We start from the raw sequence: 21399 nt of genomic DNA, 5'->3' as shown, positions 1-21399 counted from the left end.
CAGGGTTTAAGTGCTGAGTCTAGGCCTCTCAATTCCACTGTCACTCCACTGATCTGAGGCTGGAAATAAATAGCTATTCGGGCAAGCTTTTATTCAACACAGTTCCTATCTGAACAGTTTCCACATGTCCTCTTGGAAAACCAACAGCTCTCGGCAGTTTCCTGGAAATGAGGGCTCAGACACAACAAATAATACTATGGGCCTCTGGGTGTCAGGCACATGCTGGGTGTGGGACGCCATGGCTGGTCCCTGCAGGTCCCCTCACGGGAGGAGTCTGATGGACTTACTCCTGTCCCAGTGCCCAGCACACATGGGGGAGCCATTTGGCTCCTTCCCCTCATCTCTGCTCCCTCCCCGGAGCCCTCCCAGAACCACGGGGTGTCTTAGGGGTCTGAGTCCCCCCTGAATGCCTTCACAGTGTGGGAACACGCATCCAGGGGATGTGACCATTTCTCTCGGTGGCAGTTTTCCCCATTCAGGGTTTCTAATGACTGGGAGCAGGTGGTAACTGCTGCCTTTCCATCTTCTGTCCATTTTCCCCTAAGGAGCCTGAACCCAAGATTCTTGGTAGAAGGGAAGCCATGGACCTCCCATCAGTGGACATAGTTTTGATCAAAGCCTGGCAGCCGGAAGGGTTTGCTCACAGACTATGGATTCACCTGGGCACTGTCTCTCTGCCCATCCAGAGCCCTGAACTAGGTTCCCTCTGTCCTTGAAACATTCACTCTCCTCAACAGCCCTGAGCGGGAGGCAGGGACAGTCACTTCTTACACATGAAGAGGCTCTGCACTCACCGATTCTGCTCTCACCGACTCTAAGTTCAGCGACTCTAAGTTCAGCGACTCTATGTCCACCGAATCTACGTCCACCTACTCTTCACACACCGACTCTTCACACACTGACTCTGCACTCAACTGACTCTACACCACCAACTCCACGTCCACCACCTCTGCACCTCACAATCCACTGTTTCCATGCCACCCATTTCAAACTGCCCTATGGGCCGCATTCTAAACTGCTCTGCAAGCAGCTCATGCCCAATGTTAACTGCTTTGACATACACAAATATTAGGACACTCTCCCTATGAAACTTAAAACCTATCTGGGTAAAGAAAATATAAAGAAACAAAAAGTAGATAATAAATGGAAATTAACTACTTCATTCTAACTTTGTCTACCACATTTCTAATAATTATTGTTTTCCCATCAGCTGAATTATTGAAATCAATCTGTTTCTTTCAGGTAACAACAAGTTCATTTTATTTTGTGGAGTCTTATCTAGAGAGCTCAGCTCCCAGCCAACTGACTAAGAAACAATTTCACAAATGTGTAGTTTATAAGAAAAATGAACAAAGTAAAGCTGTGTGTTTGGAAAATACTTTATTTACTTAATTTTAAAATATATATTTTTATTAAGTTCAGAGGGAAAAGAAGAAGGAGGGAGGTATAGAAACATCAATGATGACAGACAATCCTTGATAGGCTGCCTCCTGCATACCCCATAATGGGCTCAAGCCCCCAACCTGGACATGTGCCTGATCGGGTATGGAACAGTGATTTCCTGGTTCATTGTTTGACGCTCAATCACTGAGCCACAACAGCCTGATTGGAAATTATTTTAACAAAAAGATATTGTACATAGATTTCTGTGAAAGGAGTCTTAAATTAGCACCGGCAAGAAAGACATTTAGAGAGCATATATGCAGGTATCCTCTGAACAGAATTTAAACATTTAGGCTGGCTGGGGAAACCAAAATGGTGGCATAGGTAAACACTGGAAATTGCTGCCTCACACAACCACTTTAAAAATACAACTAAAAGACAAAACGGACATCATGCAGAACTACAGGAAGGCTGGCTGAGTGGAAATTCTACAACTAGAAGGAAAGAGACAAGCACTGAGACTCAGAGGAGGTGTGGAAGTAAAGTGCAGAGGTACGGAGGCGCAGGTCAAAAGGGCTGGTAACTGAGGAGTGGCGAACATGGAGAGGGCTGGCAGCTGAGGACACCGTTGTCTTTTTCAATCGGGAGGGAGTCTCAAGCTCTGGACTGCTCTGAACTCCCGGTCCAGGTGAATCTTTGGGGACCCAGCCTCATACGGGGAAATACTGGACTGTCTGGAATCAGGCAGAACTCGAGGGTGGCTTTCTCTTAGAGGTGCTTGCAGTGATTAAAGGGACCTTGGGATGCGGGCCTCTTAGGGTGGGAATGGGGAGAAGCCATAGCTGCTTGCTCCGCCCTGTTGATCCCCTGAGACCCCACCATACCCAAGCTGTGCACAGAGGCTTTGCATATGAAAGGCCTGGCGCTTTGAAATCTGAACATTACCCAACAAACTGCAGCTGAATCAGAGATACCCAGAACTTCAAAAAGAAGGTCCAAGGCCCCACGGCAGCTTGCATTGCTTCACAGCTGGGCCTCATCTGGGCACATCCAAACCCCAAACAAAGAAGAGGAATCTCTCCTTAGCTCCTGCTGTGTAGCCTCAGGCAGAGGCTAAATTAGCAGCACCTTAGAGATCCAAAAGCCAGTGTCCCCAGGGGTCAGAGTGGTAACATACAGATTACAACTACTCAGATCCATAAGGGACACACTCAGGGGGCAGACTCAGTGAGCACCAAAGTCCACTGAAGCAAGTCTTTCCCCAGAAGAGTGTCTCCAGCTCAGAAGTTGATTCTCACAGCCAATTGGCCCGGAGGTCAATTCCTCCCAGTGATACCTGCAACAATCAAGACTTAACTACAACAAGACTGTGCACAAAGCCCACAAAGGGGTATACCAAGAGTTTCCACCTCAGGTAATTGGGGAGGCTGAGCCACTGGTCCCTATAGGACACCTAACACAGAAAGTTACTCTATCAACACAGGGAAGCATAAAAAATGCGGAGACAAAGAAACAAGTAACAAATTACAGAAATGGAGGAAAGCAAACTACTGGATATATAGTTCAAAAATCACACTTTCAAGGTTTTTCAAGAACTTTCTAGAAACCACCGATAAATTTAGTGAGACCCTCAAGAAATCTAGTGAGACCACTGATAAATTTAGTGAGACCCTCGAGGTTATGAAAAAGGAACAACTAGAAATTAAGCATACATTGACTGAAATAAAGGATATTATGCGGATTTCCAACAGCAGACTAGAGGATCACAAGAATCAGGTCAAAGATTTGAAATACGAAGAAGCAAAAATCACCCAGCCAGAAACACAAAAAGAAGAAAAGAATCCAAAAATATGTAGATAGTATAAGGAGCCTCTAGGACAACTTCAAGTGTACTAACATCCGAATTATGGGGGTGCCAGAAGAAGAGAGAGAGAAAGATATTGAAAACCTATTTGAAGAAATCATGACAGAAAACTTCCCCTACCTCGTGAAAGAAATAGACTTACAAGTCCAGGAAGCGCACAGAACCCAAAACAAAAGGGATCCAAAGAGGACCACACCAAGACACATCATAATTTAAAGGCCAAGAGCAAAATACAAAGAGAAGATCTTAAAAGCAGCAAGAGAAAAACAATCAGTTACCTACAAGTGAGTACCCATATGAGTGTCACCTGATTTCTCAAGAGAAACTATGCAGGGCAGAAGGGAGTGGCAAGAAATATTCAAAGTGATGAATAGCAAGAACCTACAACTTGGATTACTTTACCCATCAAAGCTATCATTCAGAATTGAAGGTCAGATAAAGAGCTTCACAGGTAAGAAAAAGCTAAAGGAGTTCATCACCACCAAACCAGTATTATATGAAATGCTGAAAGGTATCCTTTAAGAAGAGAAAGAAGAAGAAAAAGGTAAAGATACAAATTATGAACAACAAATACATATCTATCAACAAGTGAATCTAAAAATCAAGCAAATAAACAATCTGATGAACAGAATAAACTGGTGAACATAATAGAATCAGGGGCATAGAAAGGGAGTGGACTGACTACTCTCAGGGGGGAAAGGGGTGTGGGGGTGTGGGAAGAGACTGGAAAAAATTGTACACCTATGGATGAGGACAGTGAGTGGCAGGGATAAGGGCAGAGGATGGGGTGGGAATAGGTGGAGGGGAGCTCTGGGGGGGGGGGGAGAGGAACAACTGTGATAATCTGAATAATAAAAATTTAATTGTAAAAAAACATTTAGGCCATAAATAAATGAGCTAATAGCGTTTTAATTATTTCTAAACTAGTAATGATTTTACTTGTTGTTATTTAAAAATTCATTCTTAATTTAAAATAAATGTAAATTGTTTTAAGTAGATGAAATCTTTGGACTTATGATGGGGGAGTATTGATTATCATTTCTGTTAATTACCTAGATTCACTTACTGCTATAAAATTACTTAAAGTGAAACCAGACAACCTAATGGGCCCAGGCTGCTGGTTAATACTTGAACGAATGTAGCAGAGACTGGGGTGACTCATATATGGTGTTTATTCCATTAATGTGGGCAGAATGGGAGAGCAGCAGGTCACCCACAAACATCTGCTCTACTCACCCCATAAGTCAGCTGCTTCTCTTGGGTAGAATGATACAGACTCCATGGGAAAGTAGAAATTACACGCATGGGGAAGTAGGCAAGGTACAGTGGTTACAGGTTACAGGCAATGCGGGTTGGGGGTTCATAAGGGGCTGGTGCCTCAGGGACCAGCTTAAAGGCAACCAGGTTGTTAATCTAGGCTGTTCTGGGGAAAGGAGGATGGCTGGATTCCCATGTCAGCTACCATGCCCCAGGGCGTACAACTCTCAAACAGATTAGAATGTGCTTTCTCTGATCAAAACGTAACAATCACAATTAACAGAGCCAGATTAATATTTCTTATTATTATAGCTAGTCCCCAGTATTCTATTCCTGCCCCTAACAAAAGTACAAAAATGAAAAGAAATCACACCTAAATCTGTTTTTTTTCATGACAACCTCAATCAATTCCTCTTGTAAAATCTATCCCATAAACTTAACTAACATGCTTCATTTGTGGGAGGCATGATGACATTTAAAATGATGTCAAACGAACTGTGATCTAAACTGGAAACAAATTTATAGATGTCGTGATCTGACCTGAGAACACAGCAAATTACTTATAATTGAAAGAATCTTGATATATTGAAAATTACTTCTTTTATCATTATGCCAATCAAGATTTCAATAACTGTTGAATTTATGTTAATGAGATAGTAACTCGATGCTAACATTTTCCACTCTCTGCTCCCAATATTCAGGGTCAACGTTTCAGAGAAATGATGCAAAATTTATGAACCTAGAGCTGTTTTAAGGAAAATTCATAACAATGACACAGAAAACAGGATGAGGCCGACTGAAACCACAATAGAGTGAGTGCCAGCTTAGCACAGTGATGAGCATGTTGCAGACATTGTATCTCATTTAATCCACTTCAAGTCATCAAGGTGTTCCATTGACTTAGCTGTATTTTGGACCTCAGATATGCAGAAATTTAAGGAGTAATCCAAGGTTTTCTATCCTAAAACTTGGTTCCATGACCTGGCCAGTGTCGCTCAGTTGGTTGGAGCACAGCTCTACACACTGAAAGGCTCTGGGTTCAATTCCCAGTCAGGTTTCATACCTAGGTTGGGTGTTCAGTTCCCAATGGGAGTGCCTATGAGAGGCAACCAATTGATACTTTTCTCTAACATCAACATTTCTCTCTCCTCCCCCGCTCTCTCTCCCTCTCTCTCTCTAATGAGTAAGCATATCCTCAGGACAGTATTGAAAGACAAAATGAGTTCCACTAGGTCTTAGAAGTTAATTTTCAAATTTTAGTTTAAATTATTGCCAAATTTCCCAATAGTTTCAAAGAATACCTTGGAGTAAACTAAACCAGCAATAACATTCCTTTATTTATATAAGCAGTTTTACTGCACCTAAGCCTGGCCCACCTGGCTCAGTAGTTGAGCATCGATCTATGAGCCAGATGGTCATGGTTTGATTCCAGGTCAAGGCACATGCCCCAGTTGTGGGCTCAATCCCCAGGGTGGGTGTGCTGGAGGCAGTCAATCAATAATTCTCATCATTGATGTTTCTCTCTCTCTCTGAAATCAATTATATATATGTATATAATGGAATTATTTTTTAAAAAATAAAAATAATAAAGGAAGGATAGAGAACTCACCCTGATTAGAGAGGGCAGTGTGTCTCAGCTATGACCCCACATAAAAAAACCTGGGAAGGATAAACAGACAAGCCCCCCTCTCCTCCGAGGCTAACACCTCTGGTCCTAACACCTCTGGCTAACACCTGTGGGGCCTCTTCCAAAGTGATCAGAAAGTTCTAGGATGATTCTGCTGCACAGCCCAGTCCAGCACCACAAGGTAAGGATGGAGGATGCTAAACTAACGGGGACTCACTGCACACAGGCCAATCACAGGGTCTCACCACAGAAACACAGTTGCCACTCAATCCCTCAGAACTCTTGCTGACCAGGCCGGTCACCTGACTCACAGCTCCAACTACCTCCCAGACTTCCACGATGGGTTCACGTCCACAGGGAACTCAAAGCATTTATGAGTAAAAGTGACTCACCAAAGCTCTTTGCAATTTCCTCAGTTTCTCTACAGGCTCAGGGTCATAGCCCAGAACCCTCTGCATGTCATTGTCCTTCAGTACCAACATCTTTTCCAGCATAAAGCGAATCCTAAAAATATAAACACACGAAAGAGAAAGCCATCATTTCAAATTGTCTGTTCAACTGACCTTCAACTTGGGAAGAAATAAACCAACTCTGCTGGTGGCCATCACTGCTAATAAACCTGATGGCCTCAGGCAGACCAATCCTTCTCCACCTTCTGCAGCCTTTTAACATCAATCCAGCACTGAGCTTGCACCAGAGCTCCACTGGGAACTTGACCACTACCCACAAATCTCTGGGTTTTCCTCTCCTGTTCTCCCACCCCCAACTGTTTCCACTGATCCCCCCGTTTGTGCTCCTCCCTCCTAACCCTGTGCTCTGGATCATCACTCCTCTCCACAAGAGTTGCCATTTCTTCCAGACTCTTGGGATGTTCACTCTTTTAGCTTCTAACCTGGAAATAATGTCATACTGAGAGAAAGGCTGTAGGAACAATACAGAGACCTTCCATATATCCCATGTTGCCATTGCTTCAAATGCTGACTTTTTATTGATATAGTTCACATACCATCAAACTCACCCATTCAAAATATACACTGAGTATATTAAGGGTTGTGCATCCATGTCCACAATTTTACATCATTTTCAGCGCTCACCAAAAAGCAGTTCCAAATACAATTTAACAGCCACACCAAAATTCCCCACAACCCACCACCCGTAGGCAACCAGGAGAGTATTTTCTGCCTCTGCTAACTTCTGTGCTTTTAAAATTGATTTATTTTTAAAAACATATTTTTATTGCGATAACTGGTTTGACTCAGTGGATAGAGCTTTGGCCTCTGGACCAAAGGGTCCTGAGTTTGATTCTGCTCAAGGGCACATACCTCAGTTGCAGATTCCACCCTGGCCCAGGCCTTGGTTTAGGGTGTGTACAGGAGGCAACCAATTGATGTGTTTTCCTCACATTGATATTTCCCTCTGTCTTTCCCTCTCTCTTGCACTTTCTCTAAAAAAAACAATGGAAAAATATCCTCCAGTGAGGAGATATATATATATATTATTGATTTCAGAGAGGATTGAAAAAGGAGAGACGGAAGCATCAATTATGAGAGAATCATTGCTCAGCTGCCTCCTGCATGCCCCACACTGGGGATGGAGCCCACAACCCAGGTATATGCCCTGACTGGGAATCAGACCATCACTTCCTGGTTCATCAGTAGACTCTCCACTACTAAGCCAGGTTGAATTCTCTGTTTTAAAACTGACCTCTTAGCAGGTTTGAATTCTCTGTTTTAAACCTGACCTCTGCATTCAATATGGGGAAGTTTTTCTCTGGAACACTCCAGCCTGGTTCCCATGACCTTCCTCCTACTCTTCCTACCCTCAACCACTCTTCTTCCCAAAGGTCTGAATGTCAGTGCTTCAACCCTGAGGCTTCCCACCTCAGAGCCTTAGGACCTCCTCAGAGGGCTCAGAACACACCTCCTAACAGTGACCATTTCGGGATTTCAGAAAAGAGCCCATCTTCCCTTTTGAGTGTGGGTCTTCTGCATGTACTGCTGTCCACCGAAGGCCCAAGCTGAGAACATGGGCTGACCCTGGCCTTCCCTCACACCCCTCACCCACCTAGTCAGTCCTCACTGCCACACCCACTGCAACTGAGCTAATCCTCCCCCCACTGGCTCCATCTTCCTGCCTGACCACCTCCGTCTTCTATGTTGTAGCCAAAGGGACCATTAGCATGAAAACTTCCTTTGCCATTTTCCCACTCAGAACCCTCTGGTGCCTTTAGGATAAAAGCCCAAATTCTTGCAATGGCCTCTGCCCTGCTCCTCTGTGGGCCCCACACAAACCCTTTTCCTGCTCTTCACGCATCCTGGGCTTACCTGTCCTCCCCTACTCTGATTTTCAGAAAAGAAATCAAGGTAGGAGCCATGCTCAGCTCTGCCTTCTGGAAGGGGAAACTGAGGTTTGGAAGACTCAGGTACAGGGCTGTCCACTGGCTGAGCTGGTAGTCCAGGTGTGCTGACACCTGAGCCCCAAGCCAAATGGCCTTCCTCAGTAAATAACTTTTGAATACATGAGTGTTAAATCAATTCTTAAACTGAAGAACTATCCTGTTTCTTAAAACTGAAAAAAGGCTTGTTCACATCATCCTATATAATAAAAGAGTAATATGCAAATTAATCATCACTGTGAAAAAAAGGAGGTGCCCAAAGCAGCCAGGGCAGGATGCTGGCTGTGTCACACCAGCAATGTGAGGCCAGTGGGCACTGCCATGGTGACCCAGACCAGGCAAGCCCCCAGCAGGGTCAGCTGGCAGGTCACCCCGGCAATCTGCAAGCAGGCAAGCACTGCCCGAATGCAGCACCCAGCAGGGCCTGTTGACAGGTAGCCGGGCATGGTGGGTCACCACAGGAATCCCCAAGCAGGAAAATTCAGTCTGCAGGCAGCACCCACCAGGGCCTGCTGGCAGATCATCAAGGGGACCCCCGAGCAGGCAAGCGCCCAGCAGGGCCTGCTGGTGGGTCGCTGGGGGGATGTGGTAGTAAGCAAGTGTGGCCAGTAGGCAGCGCCCAGCAGGGCCTGCTTGCCATCTCCATGGTGTGGAGCAGGCAGGCCCTGCAGAGAGCCGAGAACCTCAGGGAGCGAGCCTTAGCCATCAGTAGGACATCGCTGACGGCTCCCAGACTGGACAGTGTGCAGGTTGGGCTGAGGGACCCTCCCCTTCCCCCACCTCATGCACGAATTTCATGCACAGGGCCTCTAGTATATAATAAAAGCCCAGTGACCAAACAACAGAATGACCAGAACGATGACCAGTCACTATGAAGCGTACTGACCAACAGGGGGCCAACACTCAATGTAGGATCTGCCCTGTGGTGGTTAGCATGCTCTTCTAGTGCTGACCAGAATGAGTGGACTTCCACCGCAGGCTGATCCTTGAAGGCCATGGCCCCCTCCGACCAGTACATGAATCCCTTGCTCTGGGCCTCAAATATATATATATATATATATATATATATATATATATATATATATATATATATTAAGCTAATTGTCTCTCCAACCGTCGACCAATTGACCAGATGCTATGATGCACACAGACCACCAAGGGTCAGATGCTGTGACTGGTAGGTTATCTTGCTGCTGGGGTCCAGCTGATCAGGACTGGGCTAGATGGGACAGACACGCCCTGGAGCCCTCCCACGATCCCTCCCTGGCCCAATCGTGCACCAGTGGGGTCCCTTGGCCAGCCCTGCACCCTCTAGCAATTTGGGACTCCTTGGAGGATGTCGGAGAGCCGAATCTGTGCACCTGAACTCTAGTTTTAAAGATTAAAAATTCAAATCACAGAAGCAGAAGATAGCAGATTAATAGGAAATGAAATATAGCATTTAACCCCACTTATTTCTATGTGCCGGTAAGCTTCTGAACACTTAGGTAGTCAGGAGGCAGGTCGAGTGACCCATCATACCTTGCCTTGTCCTGGAACTTGCTGCCTGCCCCGCTGGCTTTGGCCTGGTTCTCTGTGGTCACTTAAAGTGACAAAACATTATCTTTTCTCAACAAAAAGCCCACATTTCTCAGCATTAACACATTGCGTACCGCATAGAAATTGCTAAGACAGACGCCAAGGACTGCATGTTTTTGGGCAAACTGCACGTTATTTAAATCATCATAATGCACTTTAGGTGTTGTTTTTCAATAATTATAACATTTTTATTCACAAAAACAATTAAACAATTGAAGTTCCTAGTACTTTTTTAATGTATGGTACTGCGTAAAACATTTTCCTCTATGAAGAGGGACCAAAAAAATTTACATAAGTATCTAGATTCACTCTTTTTTCCTTGGGCGTGAAAAATGAGAACACTCCTGAGAGGTCCTTAACAGATGACTCGGAAACATGAGAAAACTCCTGAGCGGTACGAAATGTGTTAATAGGATCAGTTCCTATCTTTCTCTGTGAAATTTCTTGTAAGTTTTTCCAAAATGACTAATATGAGGAAAGACTGTCCCAGGTGGAAGTCATACAAATGGGCAATGATGGTGAACAGGTTGTCACACTCTTTGCCTTCACTGCCCTTTTTACAGACGTCATCAAACTTCCTCACTGTGGCCTCCAGATTGGGAGCTTTCACCTGCACCAATGGAACAGACAAAACGTTATTGCAAACACCTGACAATTGTGGCAGCAAGTTACTCTCAGGGATCCTTCTTTTCAACAAGCTGTTAGTGTTTATGCTGAAGGAGTCAGTACTTTTAAAATCAACGCATCATTATACACATGGTAGGATGCACAGGCCCACAGGACAGAAACTTTAAAAACCAGTCTGAGTGTACAGTATTGATACCCAGCAACACAGACTGGCAGCTGCAGCACAGAGCAATCTGCCACAGCACTGGAGCCTCCCATGTTAGCACAGCCTTTCGTCTTCTAAGTCTAGGAGGGACTGCCTCAGCAAGCAACCATCTGGCTCCTTGGAAAAATACCACTACACATCTCTGTCTGCAGCACTGCACATCTAACAGCACTCATTCTGACATGCCCACTGAGCCTGGAGGAGGAGGCATAGAGTGGTGTCGAAGGTCCACTTGGGAAATGAGACCTCCACAAATGCAGTCCTGCTGGACCTGGGAAGGAAGACCCCAAAACAGAACTAGCAGTTGTGACCAGCAACTCGGCCACTAGTCGTAAAAGATTAAACTCTGAGGAACAGAGGCTGGAAGAGGAAACCTGAGGGGAAGAGCAGGTTATGGGGGGCTGCTTCAATTGTGGGTTCAGGTGAGCTCAACCAGACAGGTTAGTGTGATATACACGTGTCATTGCTGAAGGGCAAACACTAAATGCTACAAGACTCCAGAGAAAGGCACAGTTGGGCAGATGAGAATGACTTCACAGAGGCGAGTGTGCATAGACAGGGGATATTCTTTAGGGAACAAATAATAAATATAACCTGTAAACTCCCTATTGGTGCCCCTGCATGAAAATCAACTTGAAGAGCATACTATGACCAGGGCATTAAGCTCAAATATAACTTAAAGAAATAGAGAGGGAGAGGGAGGGAGAGAGAGAGAGAGAGAGAGAGAGAAGAGAAATTACCCAGCCAGCATGACTCAGTGGTTGAGAGTCAACATACGAACCAGGAAGTCATAGTTTGATTACTGGTCAGGACCTATGCCCAGGTTTCGAGCTCAGTCCCCTATGTGGGGTTTGCAGGAGGGAGCTGATCAATGATTCTCTCACATCATTGATGTTTCTATCTTTCTCCCTTTCCCTTCCTCTTTAAAATCAATAGAAATCTATTTTTGAAAAGAGAAATTAGAAATCTGCAGACATAAAAATAATTTTACATAATAGTGTGCAAAGTGTCCACTCCATGGGGAGTTGCCCTGGAGTTGAACCAGGGGGCGGGGCTGGCTGGGGGAATGGAGGGTGTATCCCGCTGCCAGCAGGAAGCTGCTAGGGACCCTACCAGTGCATGAATTTGGTGCACTGGGCCTCTAGTTTATGTATAAACTACTCAGGTTGAATGCGTTCAACACACAATTGGAATTAATTACGTCAATTTATCTAAAATTTTGAATTAATGTGGTGTCTTCAATATAACCTGTAACTTAGTAGAGCATTTACAACAAGCAATACCATTCATGTTGCTGAAGTTATTAAGCACTTACATGAGATGTGATGGGACTTGCACATACTCTGCAGAGACCTGATGTTTGATTGATAAATGACTCAAGAGATGCCCAGGGACCGTCCCCATGGGCTGGTGACACACTCTGGGTCCCATGAGGACGATCCTGTCACCAAAGAACTGGAGCTTCATGGACACGCATCCTGAGAGCTCATCCCTCTGGCACAGGTTTCAGGGGACGCCAAGCTCCGAGGCACTATGATGAGGGCCCTGCAACGAGTCCTATCTGGTGTCCTTCATGCCAGGAGAGAAGGTTGATGTGCGAAGTGGACCAATGACCTCCTGGGCCCACATCCAGTGGACGCATGACCTGCTGCAGGTGGTCAGGGTCTATGGCGTTTCTTACAACCTGGTGACATTCTGCCTGATCCCAAACCCTTTGCCTGAGGTGGATCCCGGTCCGTCAAAGGAAGATGGGCCGGGAAAGCCCTGGGACAGCGCCCTGAGCTGGGGACACGTAGGGCAGAGGCAGGCGCGGGGCTCCATCACCCTCCGCGGGGAGGGCGGGCCTGGCCTGTGAGGAGGAGTCTTTCTCAGAAACCAAACCCTGACTTCAGAAGGCACCTCCCTAAGCAGCTGGTCCACGCAGACCGAGGAGTCCTCAGCCTGCCCCCCCCGCAGCCCCCACTTCCCATCTTTGTTGCAGAAGCTGACTGACTCCTTTCAGGGAGCACATCTCCAGCGAGGCTGCCCTCCTAGGACGCCTGCAGGACCTCCTCGCTGCAGGGCAGCCGCCTCAGGGCTCCACCTGCCTCCCCCAGGCCCACGTCCCCCTCCAGGCTTCAGGGCTCTGCACTGCCAGCAGCCACTCAGGCCAAACAAGCCTGCACCCCTGGACTCTGCTGTCTATTGGACAAACCTTGCTGACTCCCAGCAGAGGCGGGACTTCCGGGTGATGCCTGGAGGACAGAGCACTGCGAGGGGCAACGCGTCGCCCCCTGGTGGTGGGAGGCTGCAATGTGTCCACTGTCAGAACTCTGCTCTGAGTAGGTGAGTGCAGAGATGAGCTCTCGCTTCACACAGGAAAGCCCTGCAGGTCCTGGTACAGAGGCCTCCTGCCCGCAGGAAAATGTGCCCTTGGTTCTGGGGGTGCATTTACCAGTATTTACAGGAAATTTCTACTCACCTTACTGTTATGAAACTGGTGTTTCCACTCCACCTCGGGCCTCAATGTCTCCGTGTGCCCTGTGATACCTGTCCTGAGGTGTGTTCTGCAGTGTCCCCACATCCACGCGGATGGGACATAGTGACCATGGCCTTATTTGGGAATAGGGCCTTTGCAGTTGTAATCAAGTTCAGAGGAGGCGTTGGGTCTGGGATGGCTGGGCCCTCACTGCAGTGACAGGTGTCCTTGTAAGAGGGAAATTAGACTCACTGGCCGAAAGAAGGTCGTGTGACTTGGACACAGAGTTGGGTGGGGAGGATGGGTCTCCAAGCCAAGGAACCAAGGATAGCTGGCACCACCAGAAGCTGGGAGAGGTCTTCCCTTGCAGCCCCAGAAGGACCGGCTTTGCCCTCACCCTGATTTCTGGGGGTGATTGTTTCACAGGCAGTGTGGAGAGCTCTGGTCCCTACCCACCTGCCCAGATCACTGTCTCCTAAGCTCCTGCAGAGAAGCCACAGTGGAGGAATGGACTCCCAGCTGCAACCTCCAGGCTGGGGGTGAGGAGCAGGAGGAGGGGTTGCCTGAGGCACTAGCTCCTCACTGCCTCCCTGAGCACCTCACATCCTGTGCCTTGACAGGTGGACCAGGGCTGATATCTGCCCAGAGGGCCTCAATAACAGTGTGTAGGGCTGTGCCAGGGAGACTCAAGAGCAGGCATGACAATGTTCATCTTCCATCTGACCAACCTCCTCCAGTGTTGCATATACTCAGCACCCTCACTACCCCCACCCAAGTCCCTACAGGGTCTCCCTCCTGTCTTACACACTGGAGTGCATGCCTGTCTCTCATTCAATCATTTCCTGGTGATAATTGGGAAGAGGGAGTCAGTCACCCTTTTTGTCACCACATTTAACAGGAACTACATGAAGTAAATCCATTTATTTCCCCAGAGTGCTTAGAAGGAGTCTGACCCACAGTAGCTGCTCAGTGAATGAAAGTCAGCACCCTCCCCAGGCATTCAGCGCAGTTGGTGGACAGAAAGTTTGGTTTCTCTGGACCTGGTGAAAGGGCTGGTTGCAAATATAAAACATTCCATGAGTGACACAGGGACTGATGGTTGTGAAACAGGGCCAGTGGTAGGGCCAAGGTGCTATACAAATACATTATAAGAAATTGAGGAACATAGGCTGCCATTCAGAAAAGGACGACCTGATTGAGTGAGGTTCTCATAGACACCTTCAGCTTGTTTTACTTGCCAGCATAAAAGAAAACATCATACAACATTCACGTTGGAACCACACTCATCTGTTAGTTGAGGGCAAGCATAGGTTGGCTATAAATACACCTGTTTGGAGAAATCAATGAGAGCTTTCTGAGGGAATCTATGAGCTGTGTGCATATATATATGTGTATATATATATATATATATATATATATATATATATATATATACAGATAAACATATTCCCTACCCTTCCTCTGGTTGGTTGATAAACACTTGGCTGTATGCTTCCCGATGTTTTTCCAACCTTTTCTAATTTTCTCACTTTGCTGTTCTCCCCAGTGGGAGTGCCCCTTAGATGATCCCACCCTCTCTGCTGGCAGACCTTAGCCCAGAGCTGTCACTTGGATATTTCCCACTCTCCAGATCACAGAGCTCTCATGCCAGGGTAGAGGTGCATCTATGGAGCTCAGTGGGGTATGGTTTGGGATGCCCCCTCAGCAATGGGAACACATGGTACTGCCCGGAGGACCCACCACCTGAGTGTGGTTGGGTATTTGAAGAAACATCAGAGTAGGAAGCATCTGAGGGAGTGCTGGATACCACATGGGAAAGAGAGAGGGGGATAACCAACATGGTCTGTGAGGAGAGTGACTACTGTGTTTGGACAGGTTCAAGCTTCAGACTAATTAGAGGACACGATCCTCTCATGGGAAAGCCACTTGCAAGTCCCGGCAAAATTATAGCCAAAGGCTATAGTTGTAAGCTTGACCTTATGGTCTGAACCTGTGGTCCGTGTCGCTAAGTGAGGTTTGCTGTGGGAGGTGCTTGATAGTGTTCAGGTGCATGTAATTGAGTAGATTAGAAACCTGGGAGAACACTGTAAACATTTTGACCATGCCTTTACTTTGCATTATGGAATCTGGCTATAAAAATAGGCTCAGCTTGCAGGCCATGGCAGTGTCTCTCTAATCAGAGGGCAGCGTCCCACCTAGCCCCAGCTCTATTCTCTTGTCTTTCTTCTTTAATCCTTCACCATTGCCGCGCCCCCACCCTTTCAGGTTCACGCATGGACATGCTGGCACAGCACAGGTCTGGATGGGGGACAGATGTGATGAGAGGATGAACATAGAGGCTTTGGTGGGGGGAGGATGGTGAATCGTGTGCTGAGCATTTCGAGTTGGAGGTGTCTCTGGGACATAAAAGCTGGAAACAGATCTGGAGGTTCCCAGGAGAGGCTGGGGCTTGAGGTGTTTGGAGCCTTCTGGGAAGATTGCAATGGAAGTGGCAGACATGTATGAGCTTTTCTTGGGCTGGAGGGTGGTAGAGCATTGGGCGCATTCTGAGGTGACCCATGGAGAAGCTAGACCACGAAGGGATGGGAGTAACTAGTGTGGAGGCTGAGGTAGGGAAGGTTCAAAAGGGAAGGTCACCCAGGGTGAATGCCGAGAGGTGCCATAGGACTGAAAAGTTGAGGTACACAGGCAGACCATCTGACCAGTCCCTGGCAAACCCAGGGAATGGGATGTATATTGGACCTGGGATGAGAACAGTCATCTAAGATGGAGTGGGAAGATTCTACACACATTCTCAAGTTCAGAGGACCTATCAAATGTGGGATAAGGAGAGAGGTGGGGTCCAGCCTGCACCGTAGGCTTTTGGCTTCTATGATGGACTGCGGGCTTGCTTGAATAATTAGGGAGCCCAGAGGAACCAGGGAGAGTGGAGGAAGCACGTAGCCTGGACAGAGGATCTAAGGCAGCCGACCTCAGGCTTAAAGTTTAGGAGGGGAGCGTCAGACCTAGGGGAACAGAGGGGTCCTGGAGGGAGCTACCTCCATGGTGGAAGCAGTCAATGAGTGTTTGTGGAAGGAATGAGTGAGTGACAGAGTGATTGGCAAGTGTGAGCCCTGAGAAACCTGTCCCAGAGGAGAGAGAATCATGGGACAGAGGCTGAGAGCTCCCAGGGATGACTGGCCAGTGTCAGATCCTGCAAAAGCCAAAGGTGCAGGGGAGGAGGCCTGCAGGTGGTGCTGCTCAGTTTGTCTCAAAGCATTGGGGAGGGCAGCTTGGCTGAGTGGGCGGCTCCCACAGCTGCAGGACCTCAGGAAAGAATAGGAAAGGAAGTGACAGGAGGCACCTTACAGGAGAGGTCTGGTGAGGAAGGAAGGGGGCATGCAGGTGACAGCTGGACAGAACACCATTAGATTAGGTCAGGAGGGGATCTCTACCTGCCTTCCTCCCTGCCTCCTTCTTCTGACACTTCCTGGTTGAGTAGCCTTGGAAAAATCCAACGGATCACTTTAAGCTTACCTCCTGTTTTGATATAAATCCCATATAAAAATGGGATTCAACCAATAGGAACGTAAAATAAACGCTGTTGCATGGTAAACAGGAAACCTCCCTTTCCCATGCTCTCACCTCCTGGCATAGGGAGCTGGTGGATTCCAGGGGCCGGGGGAGACTGGGGGGCTGAGCAGGGACCCCGGAGACCCAAACCCCCAACAGCACTGCCAGTGACAAGCAGTGAGAAAAAGTAGAACTCATTTTTACAACACCTCATTTTATTACAAACCCATCCTTGTGTGTTCCAAGAATCAATGGCTATTTGATACAGAACTCAAAGTGCTCAGAGTACTGACTATGTTAACATTTCTTTCCCAGTACCTTAGCTCAAATGAAAAAAAAAAAATCTTTATAGAACCCAAATCACCAGGTGTAGTACATCCCACAATGAGCACCTTTAGTAAGCAAGAGGAAACAAAATGTGTCTGGAACCGGCCAAATACACACAGCAGCATGGGAGACTCCTGATGCAAAGAAATGACTCCCTATGGAACATAAACATGGAGTGTCCCCCAAGACAGGTACACAGAGGTCAGCCTCCCAATAAACATGAATGATTCCCGATGGAGCATAAACATAGATAAGAGTGAATGACGCCTTATGGAGTGTAAACATAGGGTGCTCCAAAAAATGTGAACACAGTGAAAAGAAATAATAAATCAACTCCCGAAGGAAAAGAATGACTGCCTTTTGAACATAAATATAGGGCGCCCACCCTTTCCCAAATAGAAACACAGGTGAGACTCCGGTGGAAGAGAATGACTCCCAATGTAACAGAAAGTAGAATTCCAAAAAAATGTGCACACACTTTAACAGCTGATAACTCACTGAATTTTCATAACTTTTCAAGTTTAACTGATTGGAAAAAATGGGTGAAGCCACACTAACCTGTGAATGAAAAAAAATTTCTCCACTAGGCTCTTTATGGGGATATGTAAAAGATAAAGTTGAGGAATCCAGGGCAGCTATGGAAAGAGATATGTACAAACACCAAACGGAAGGAAGAATTCTTATTGTTTTCGCCTCCATCGCTTTCCTTAGTTCTGCTCCAGGCGCTCCTGCTGAGGAAGCAATGGAATCGCAAACACCGAGAATCACTGCGTTCTCTTTGTTCACATCTTCTGTCAACAGCAGCCCGGATGCCTGGACTGTGGCCCTTTCTATGCCAGACACCTCATCCTTTATGTGTCCCCAAAAGAAAGTCCAGAGGATACATCTTCTTTGTTCAAAGTTCAGTCTGGCTTCACCCATTACGTCAAATCTGTTAACACTGAAATGGAGTGAAAATTGAGTTATCAGCTGTTAAAGTGTGTTTACATTTGGGGGGACACCCTGTAGTATATATATTTGGGGGACACCTCAAAGCACATATATTTCACAAGTGTGAACACATGTATGTAATATATTACATTTGGTTCCTATCCTTGGAAGTCACTCAAAAATAATAAATCAAAGTGTCATTCTCAATGGGGGACAATGGGGCACTGCAGCCACTTTCCAAATCACTTTCCTGCTTCTTGCACATGTTCCCCTCTGCACACTGTGGACACTTGCTGGGAGGGGGCGGGCAAGGATTTTCACTGCCCCATCCACCCAGGCTGGGCAGACCCAGTGTTTATAGAAAAGTGGCCCCAGGAGCCAGCTGGAGAAAAGCAAAGCCTGAGGCCACCTGCCTGGAAGACCGCCCATGCCTGAACGACGTGGGGCCCAGGCCTGGCTTGGCAAAGTTCTGGGTTAACAGTGAGCCTGACTCTAGGGCCTCCAGGTCTTTATGGTTTGGCTGGTCTGGGCTTCTCCTGGGACCACCAGGCTTCTGGGAGAGGGAGTCGAATTTCTGGGTCACGAGGGCCCAGCCCTGAGAGAATGCATGCATGTGTGTATTTGCTCACCTGTGCATGCACACGCACATGCATATGCGCACACATGCTTTAATGGAGGTGAAGTAGCTAACATGTGTCCTAAGGGGCATGCTCACATGGCGTCTGCCTCTGGAAAGGAGGTTTGTCATTGCCTTGTGAGCATCCCCAGGCCAAAGTGGATTTGTTGAATAGATACCAGTGGCTGGAGGTAGAGACAGGAGTTTCACAAATGGGGTGTGACCCTTAGGGCTGGAACAGCGTTGTCACCAACAGAACAAATGGAAGCAGCACGGGAACCCTTTCCTCCTTCTACAGCCACTCCGGTTACCGTAGGCAGACAGGAGAGGAGGCCGTTGTCTTCAGAAGGCGTGTTGGTAGTTTGAAGGCTCTGGATCTGCTTTGGGGTCAGGAGGAGGGGGCCACTATGGGTCCTCTGGCCTTTCAGTACGGGTCATTGGTGGTCTTTATGATTTTTCTTTTTTATGGGTTAGTCATTTTGTGGGTTTTTGGGGTTTTTTTGTGGGTTTTTCATAAATGAGGGAGGGTATTTGGTGGAGGAACTGGTAAAAGGAAGGGAACCTCCAGTATCTGGAAAAGGGAGAACCTCTTTTGAAGGGGGTGGGATGTTCAAGGACGATGAGGACTGAAAGCGTTTCAACACAGCTAGGGGGGCCGCTGGACACTTGTCTTTGTTCTTCCCTTTGTTCTTTTTGCGCCAAGTGGCTAAATGGTTATCCCCAGATCACCAGGAGAAGAAAAGAAGAAAACAACACAAAACAGCAAATAAATGAATTGAAGAACAACAAGTGACTCTACATTGGCTAAATGTACTTGGGAAATGAGAATCATGTCCAGCCCAGGAGAGATGGAAACAATCCCCATGGCACAGCCAGAATCAGGACTTGGTGAATGATTTTGGCTCTGACTCCATCTAATTAATTCAGTGGCAACCTTGTGCCAATGCTTTACTTAGCAAGTGAGGAGAAGTCCCCCTCCCCAAGCTTAAGTAGGACAGGTAAGAGAAAACAAAAACTGCACTATCCTGCCACCTACTGGACAGCTAAAGAAAGACCTCAAATTATCCACCTGCTGAATTGTGGAAAGGAAAATGTTCCTAAATAAGAAAAGTGCTCACCACTTCAAATGTGCCAGCAGTGGAACAACCCATCAAGCAGCATGGACCACCAAGGTAACAATTACACAGGAAGACAATGACTCTTCTCCAGAAAGGGACTCAAAATAATGGGTGATTGTGATATAAAGGAGAGAGAAATCAAAACAGCCGTCATGAAGACACTCAACGAGATACAAGAAGTCAGTTCAATGAGCTCAGGAATACAATTAATGAACAAAAGGAGGACCTTACCAAAGAGATGAAAACTATAAAATGAACCAATCGAATTATGGAACTAAGAACTCAATGAATGAGATAATGAATGGATATATTAATAACTGATACACAACAAAAGCGAGTTGCTATATCAAGATGTCCTGACATTGCCATGTTAGTCATCAGTCATTCAAGGGCTGGCAAGATATAGACATAAGTGAACTTCACTTAAAAATGCAAATATATAAAATAAAAATTCAAATATTTCCTTCATTGCAGTATTTAGAAAATTGACAACTGCTCAGCAAGACATTTTATAAAAACTGAAATAAAAATGCTGTAAGGAAAGTAGCAATTAATGTTCTCTATGCAAGAAGATGGCAAAAATTTTCACTTAAAGACAAATATTAATCAGTTTAGTATTTTAAGTTTATTTGGTTCATTAAAAAGATTCTCAGAGTAGGAACCACCAAGTTTTCTATTGCCTGTAAAACTATAATCAGGATTTCCACCACAAGGTGCCTCCAGGACTGGCCTCATATGAGTAGTACTCAGTCATCTGCTTTGTTGTTCCTGCAAGAAGGAGCACTTCAGTGCTGACCTCTGCTGGCTGCTTCTGAGCCCTGTAGGATTGTAAACAGCAGATACTTAGTATTTTATTTTTCCCTCAATGACTTGCATTTTTTTAAGTAGCCACAATGATAAATGGAATTTCCCATTAAATTGCATTTTAACAATGAAAATGTATCAGAGCAGAGTTACTCTCTTCAAGTATAGGTTCGAAACTGTTCTGAAAAGTACTTATGTTTCTAGGGAGTGGGGAGAGGGGGTCCCAGCTAAGGAATCCAAAGTCAGGAGCCTGTCAGTGATGCAGATGGCTTATCAAGTAACATTTTCTGCCTCTGGAAGGGTGGTACTTACAAGATCCTTGAAGATGCCCTTGGACATATTTAGTAGCCACGTTAGAGATTTAAAAAATTATCCCTTAAAAACACTGCAAAGCATTTGCCTTCACCACGCTTGTACAATACACTCATTACCTTGGAGATGTTAATCATTTGACACTGAGGTATAATTTAGAGCAACAACCTCTAAGGGAGAACAAGATAGCCTGGCTGGTGATCAAATGACTGAAAACAGCTCCAGAGGCCATTGCTTATACCACTGTTACCAAGGCATAGGAGGTGGGATCTGCCCTTTCTGTCTTCCCCACACCCTCCTCCTGCAGATCACATTAGTTTTAGCCACTTTGTCAATGATACTGCCC

The 21399-nt window shown here is 46.3% G+C and overlaps 1 protein-coding gene across 1 annotated transcript in view; it reads right to left on the bottom strand.

Moving 5' to 3' along the window:
* LOC138998591 (protein Daple-like) overlaps window positions 1-21399 on the bottom strand; it is a 51432-nt gene that overhangs the window by 14272 nt on the left and 15761 nt on the right. Inside the window, exons 2-3 of the mRNA XM_070400733.1 lie at window positions 10608-10714; window positions 6524-6635 (exon numbers count right to left, since the gene is read on the bottom strand). Of these exons, the coding sequence (XP_070256834.1) occupies window positions 6524-6635; window positions 10608-10714 (219 nt within the window). The remainder of the gene's footprint in view (window positions 1-6523; window positions 6636-10607; window positions 10715-21399) is intronic.

This window comes from Myotis yumanensis, unplaced genomic scaffold (assembly GCF_028538775.1).
Source record: "Myotis yumanensis isolate MYYU_CA2020_CCGP unplaced genomic scaffold, mMyoYum1.0.hap1 SCAF_20, whole genome shotgun sequence".
Taxonomy (NCBI): Eukaryota; Metazoa; Chordata; class Mammalia; order Chiroptera; family Vespertilionidae; genus Myotis; species Myotis yumanensis.
Note: the sequence above shows the minus strand (reverse complement) of the source record. Positions and strands in the feature narration are given on the sequence as shown.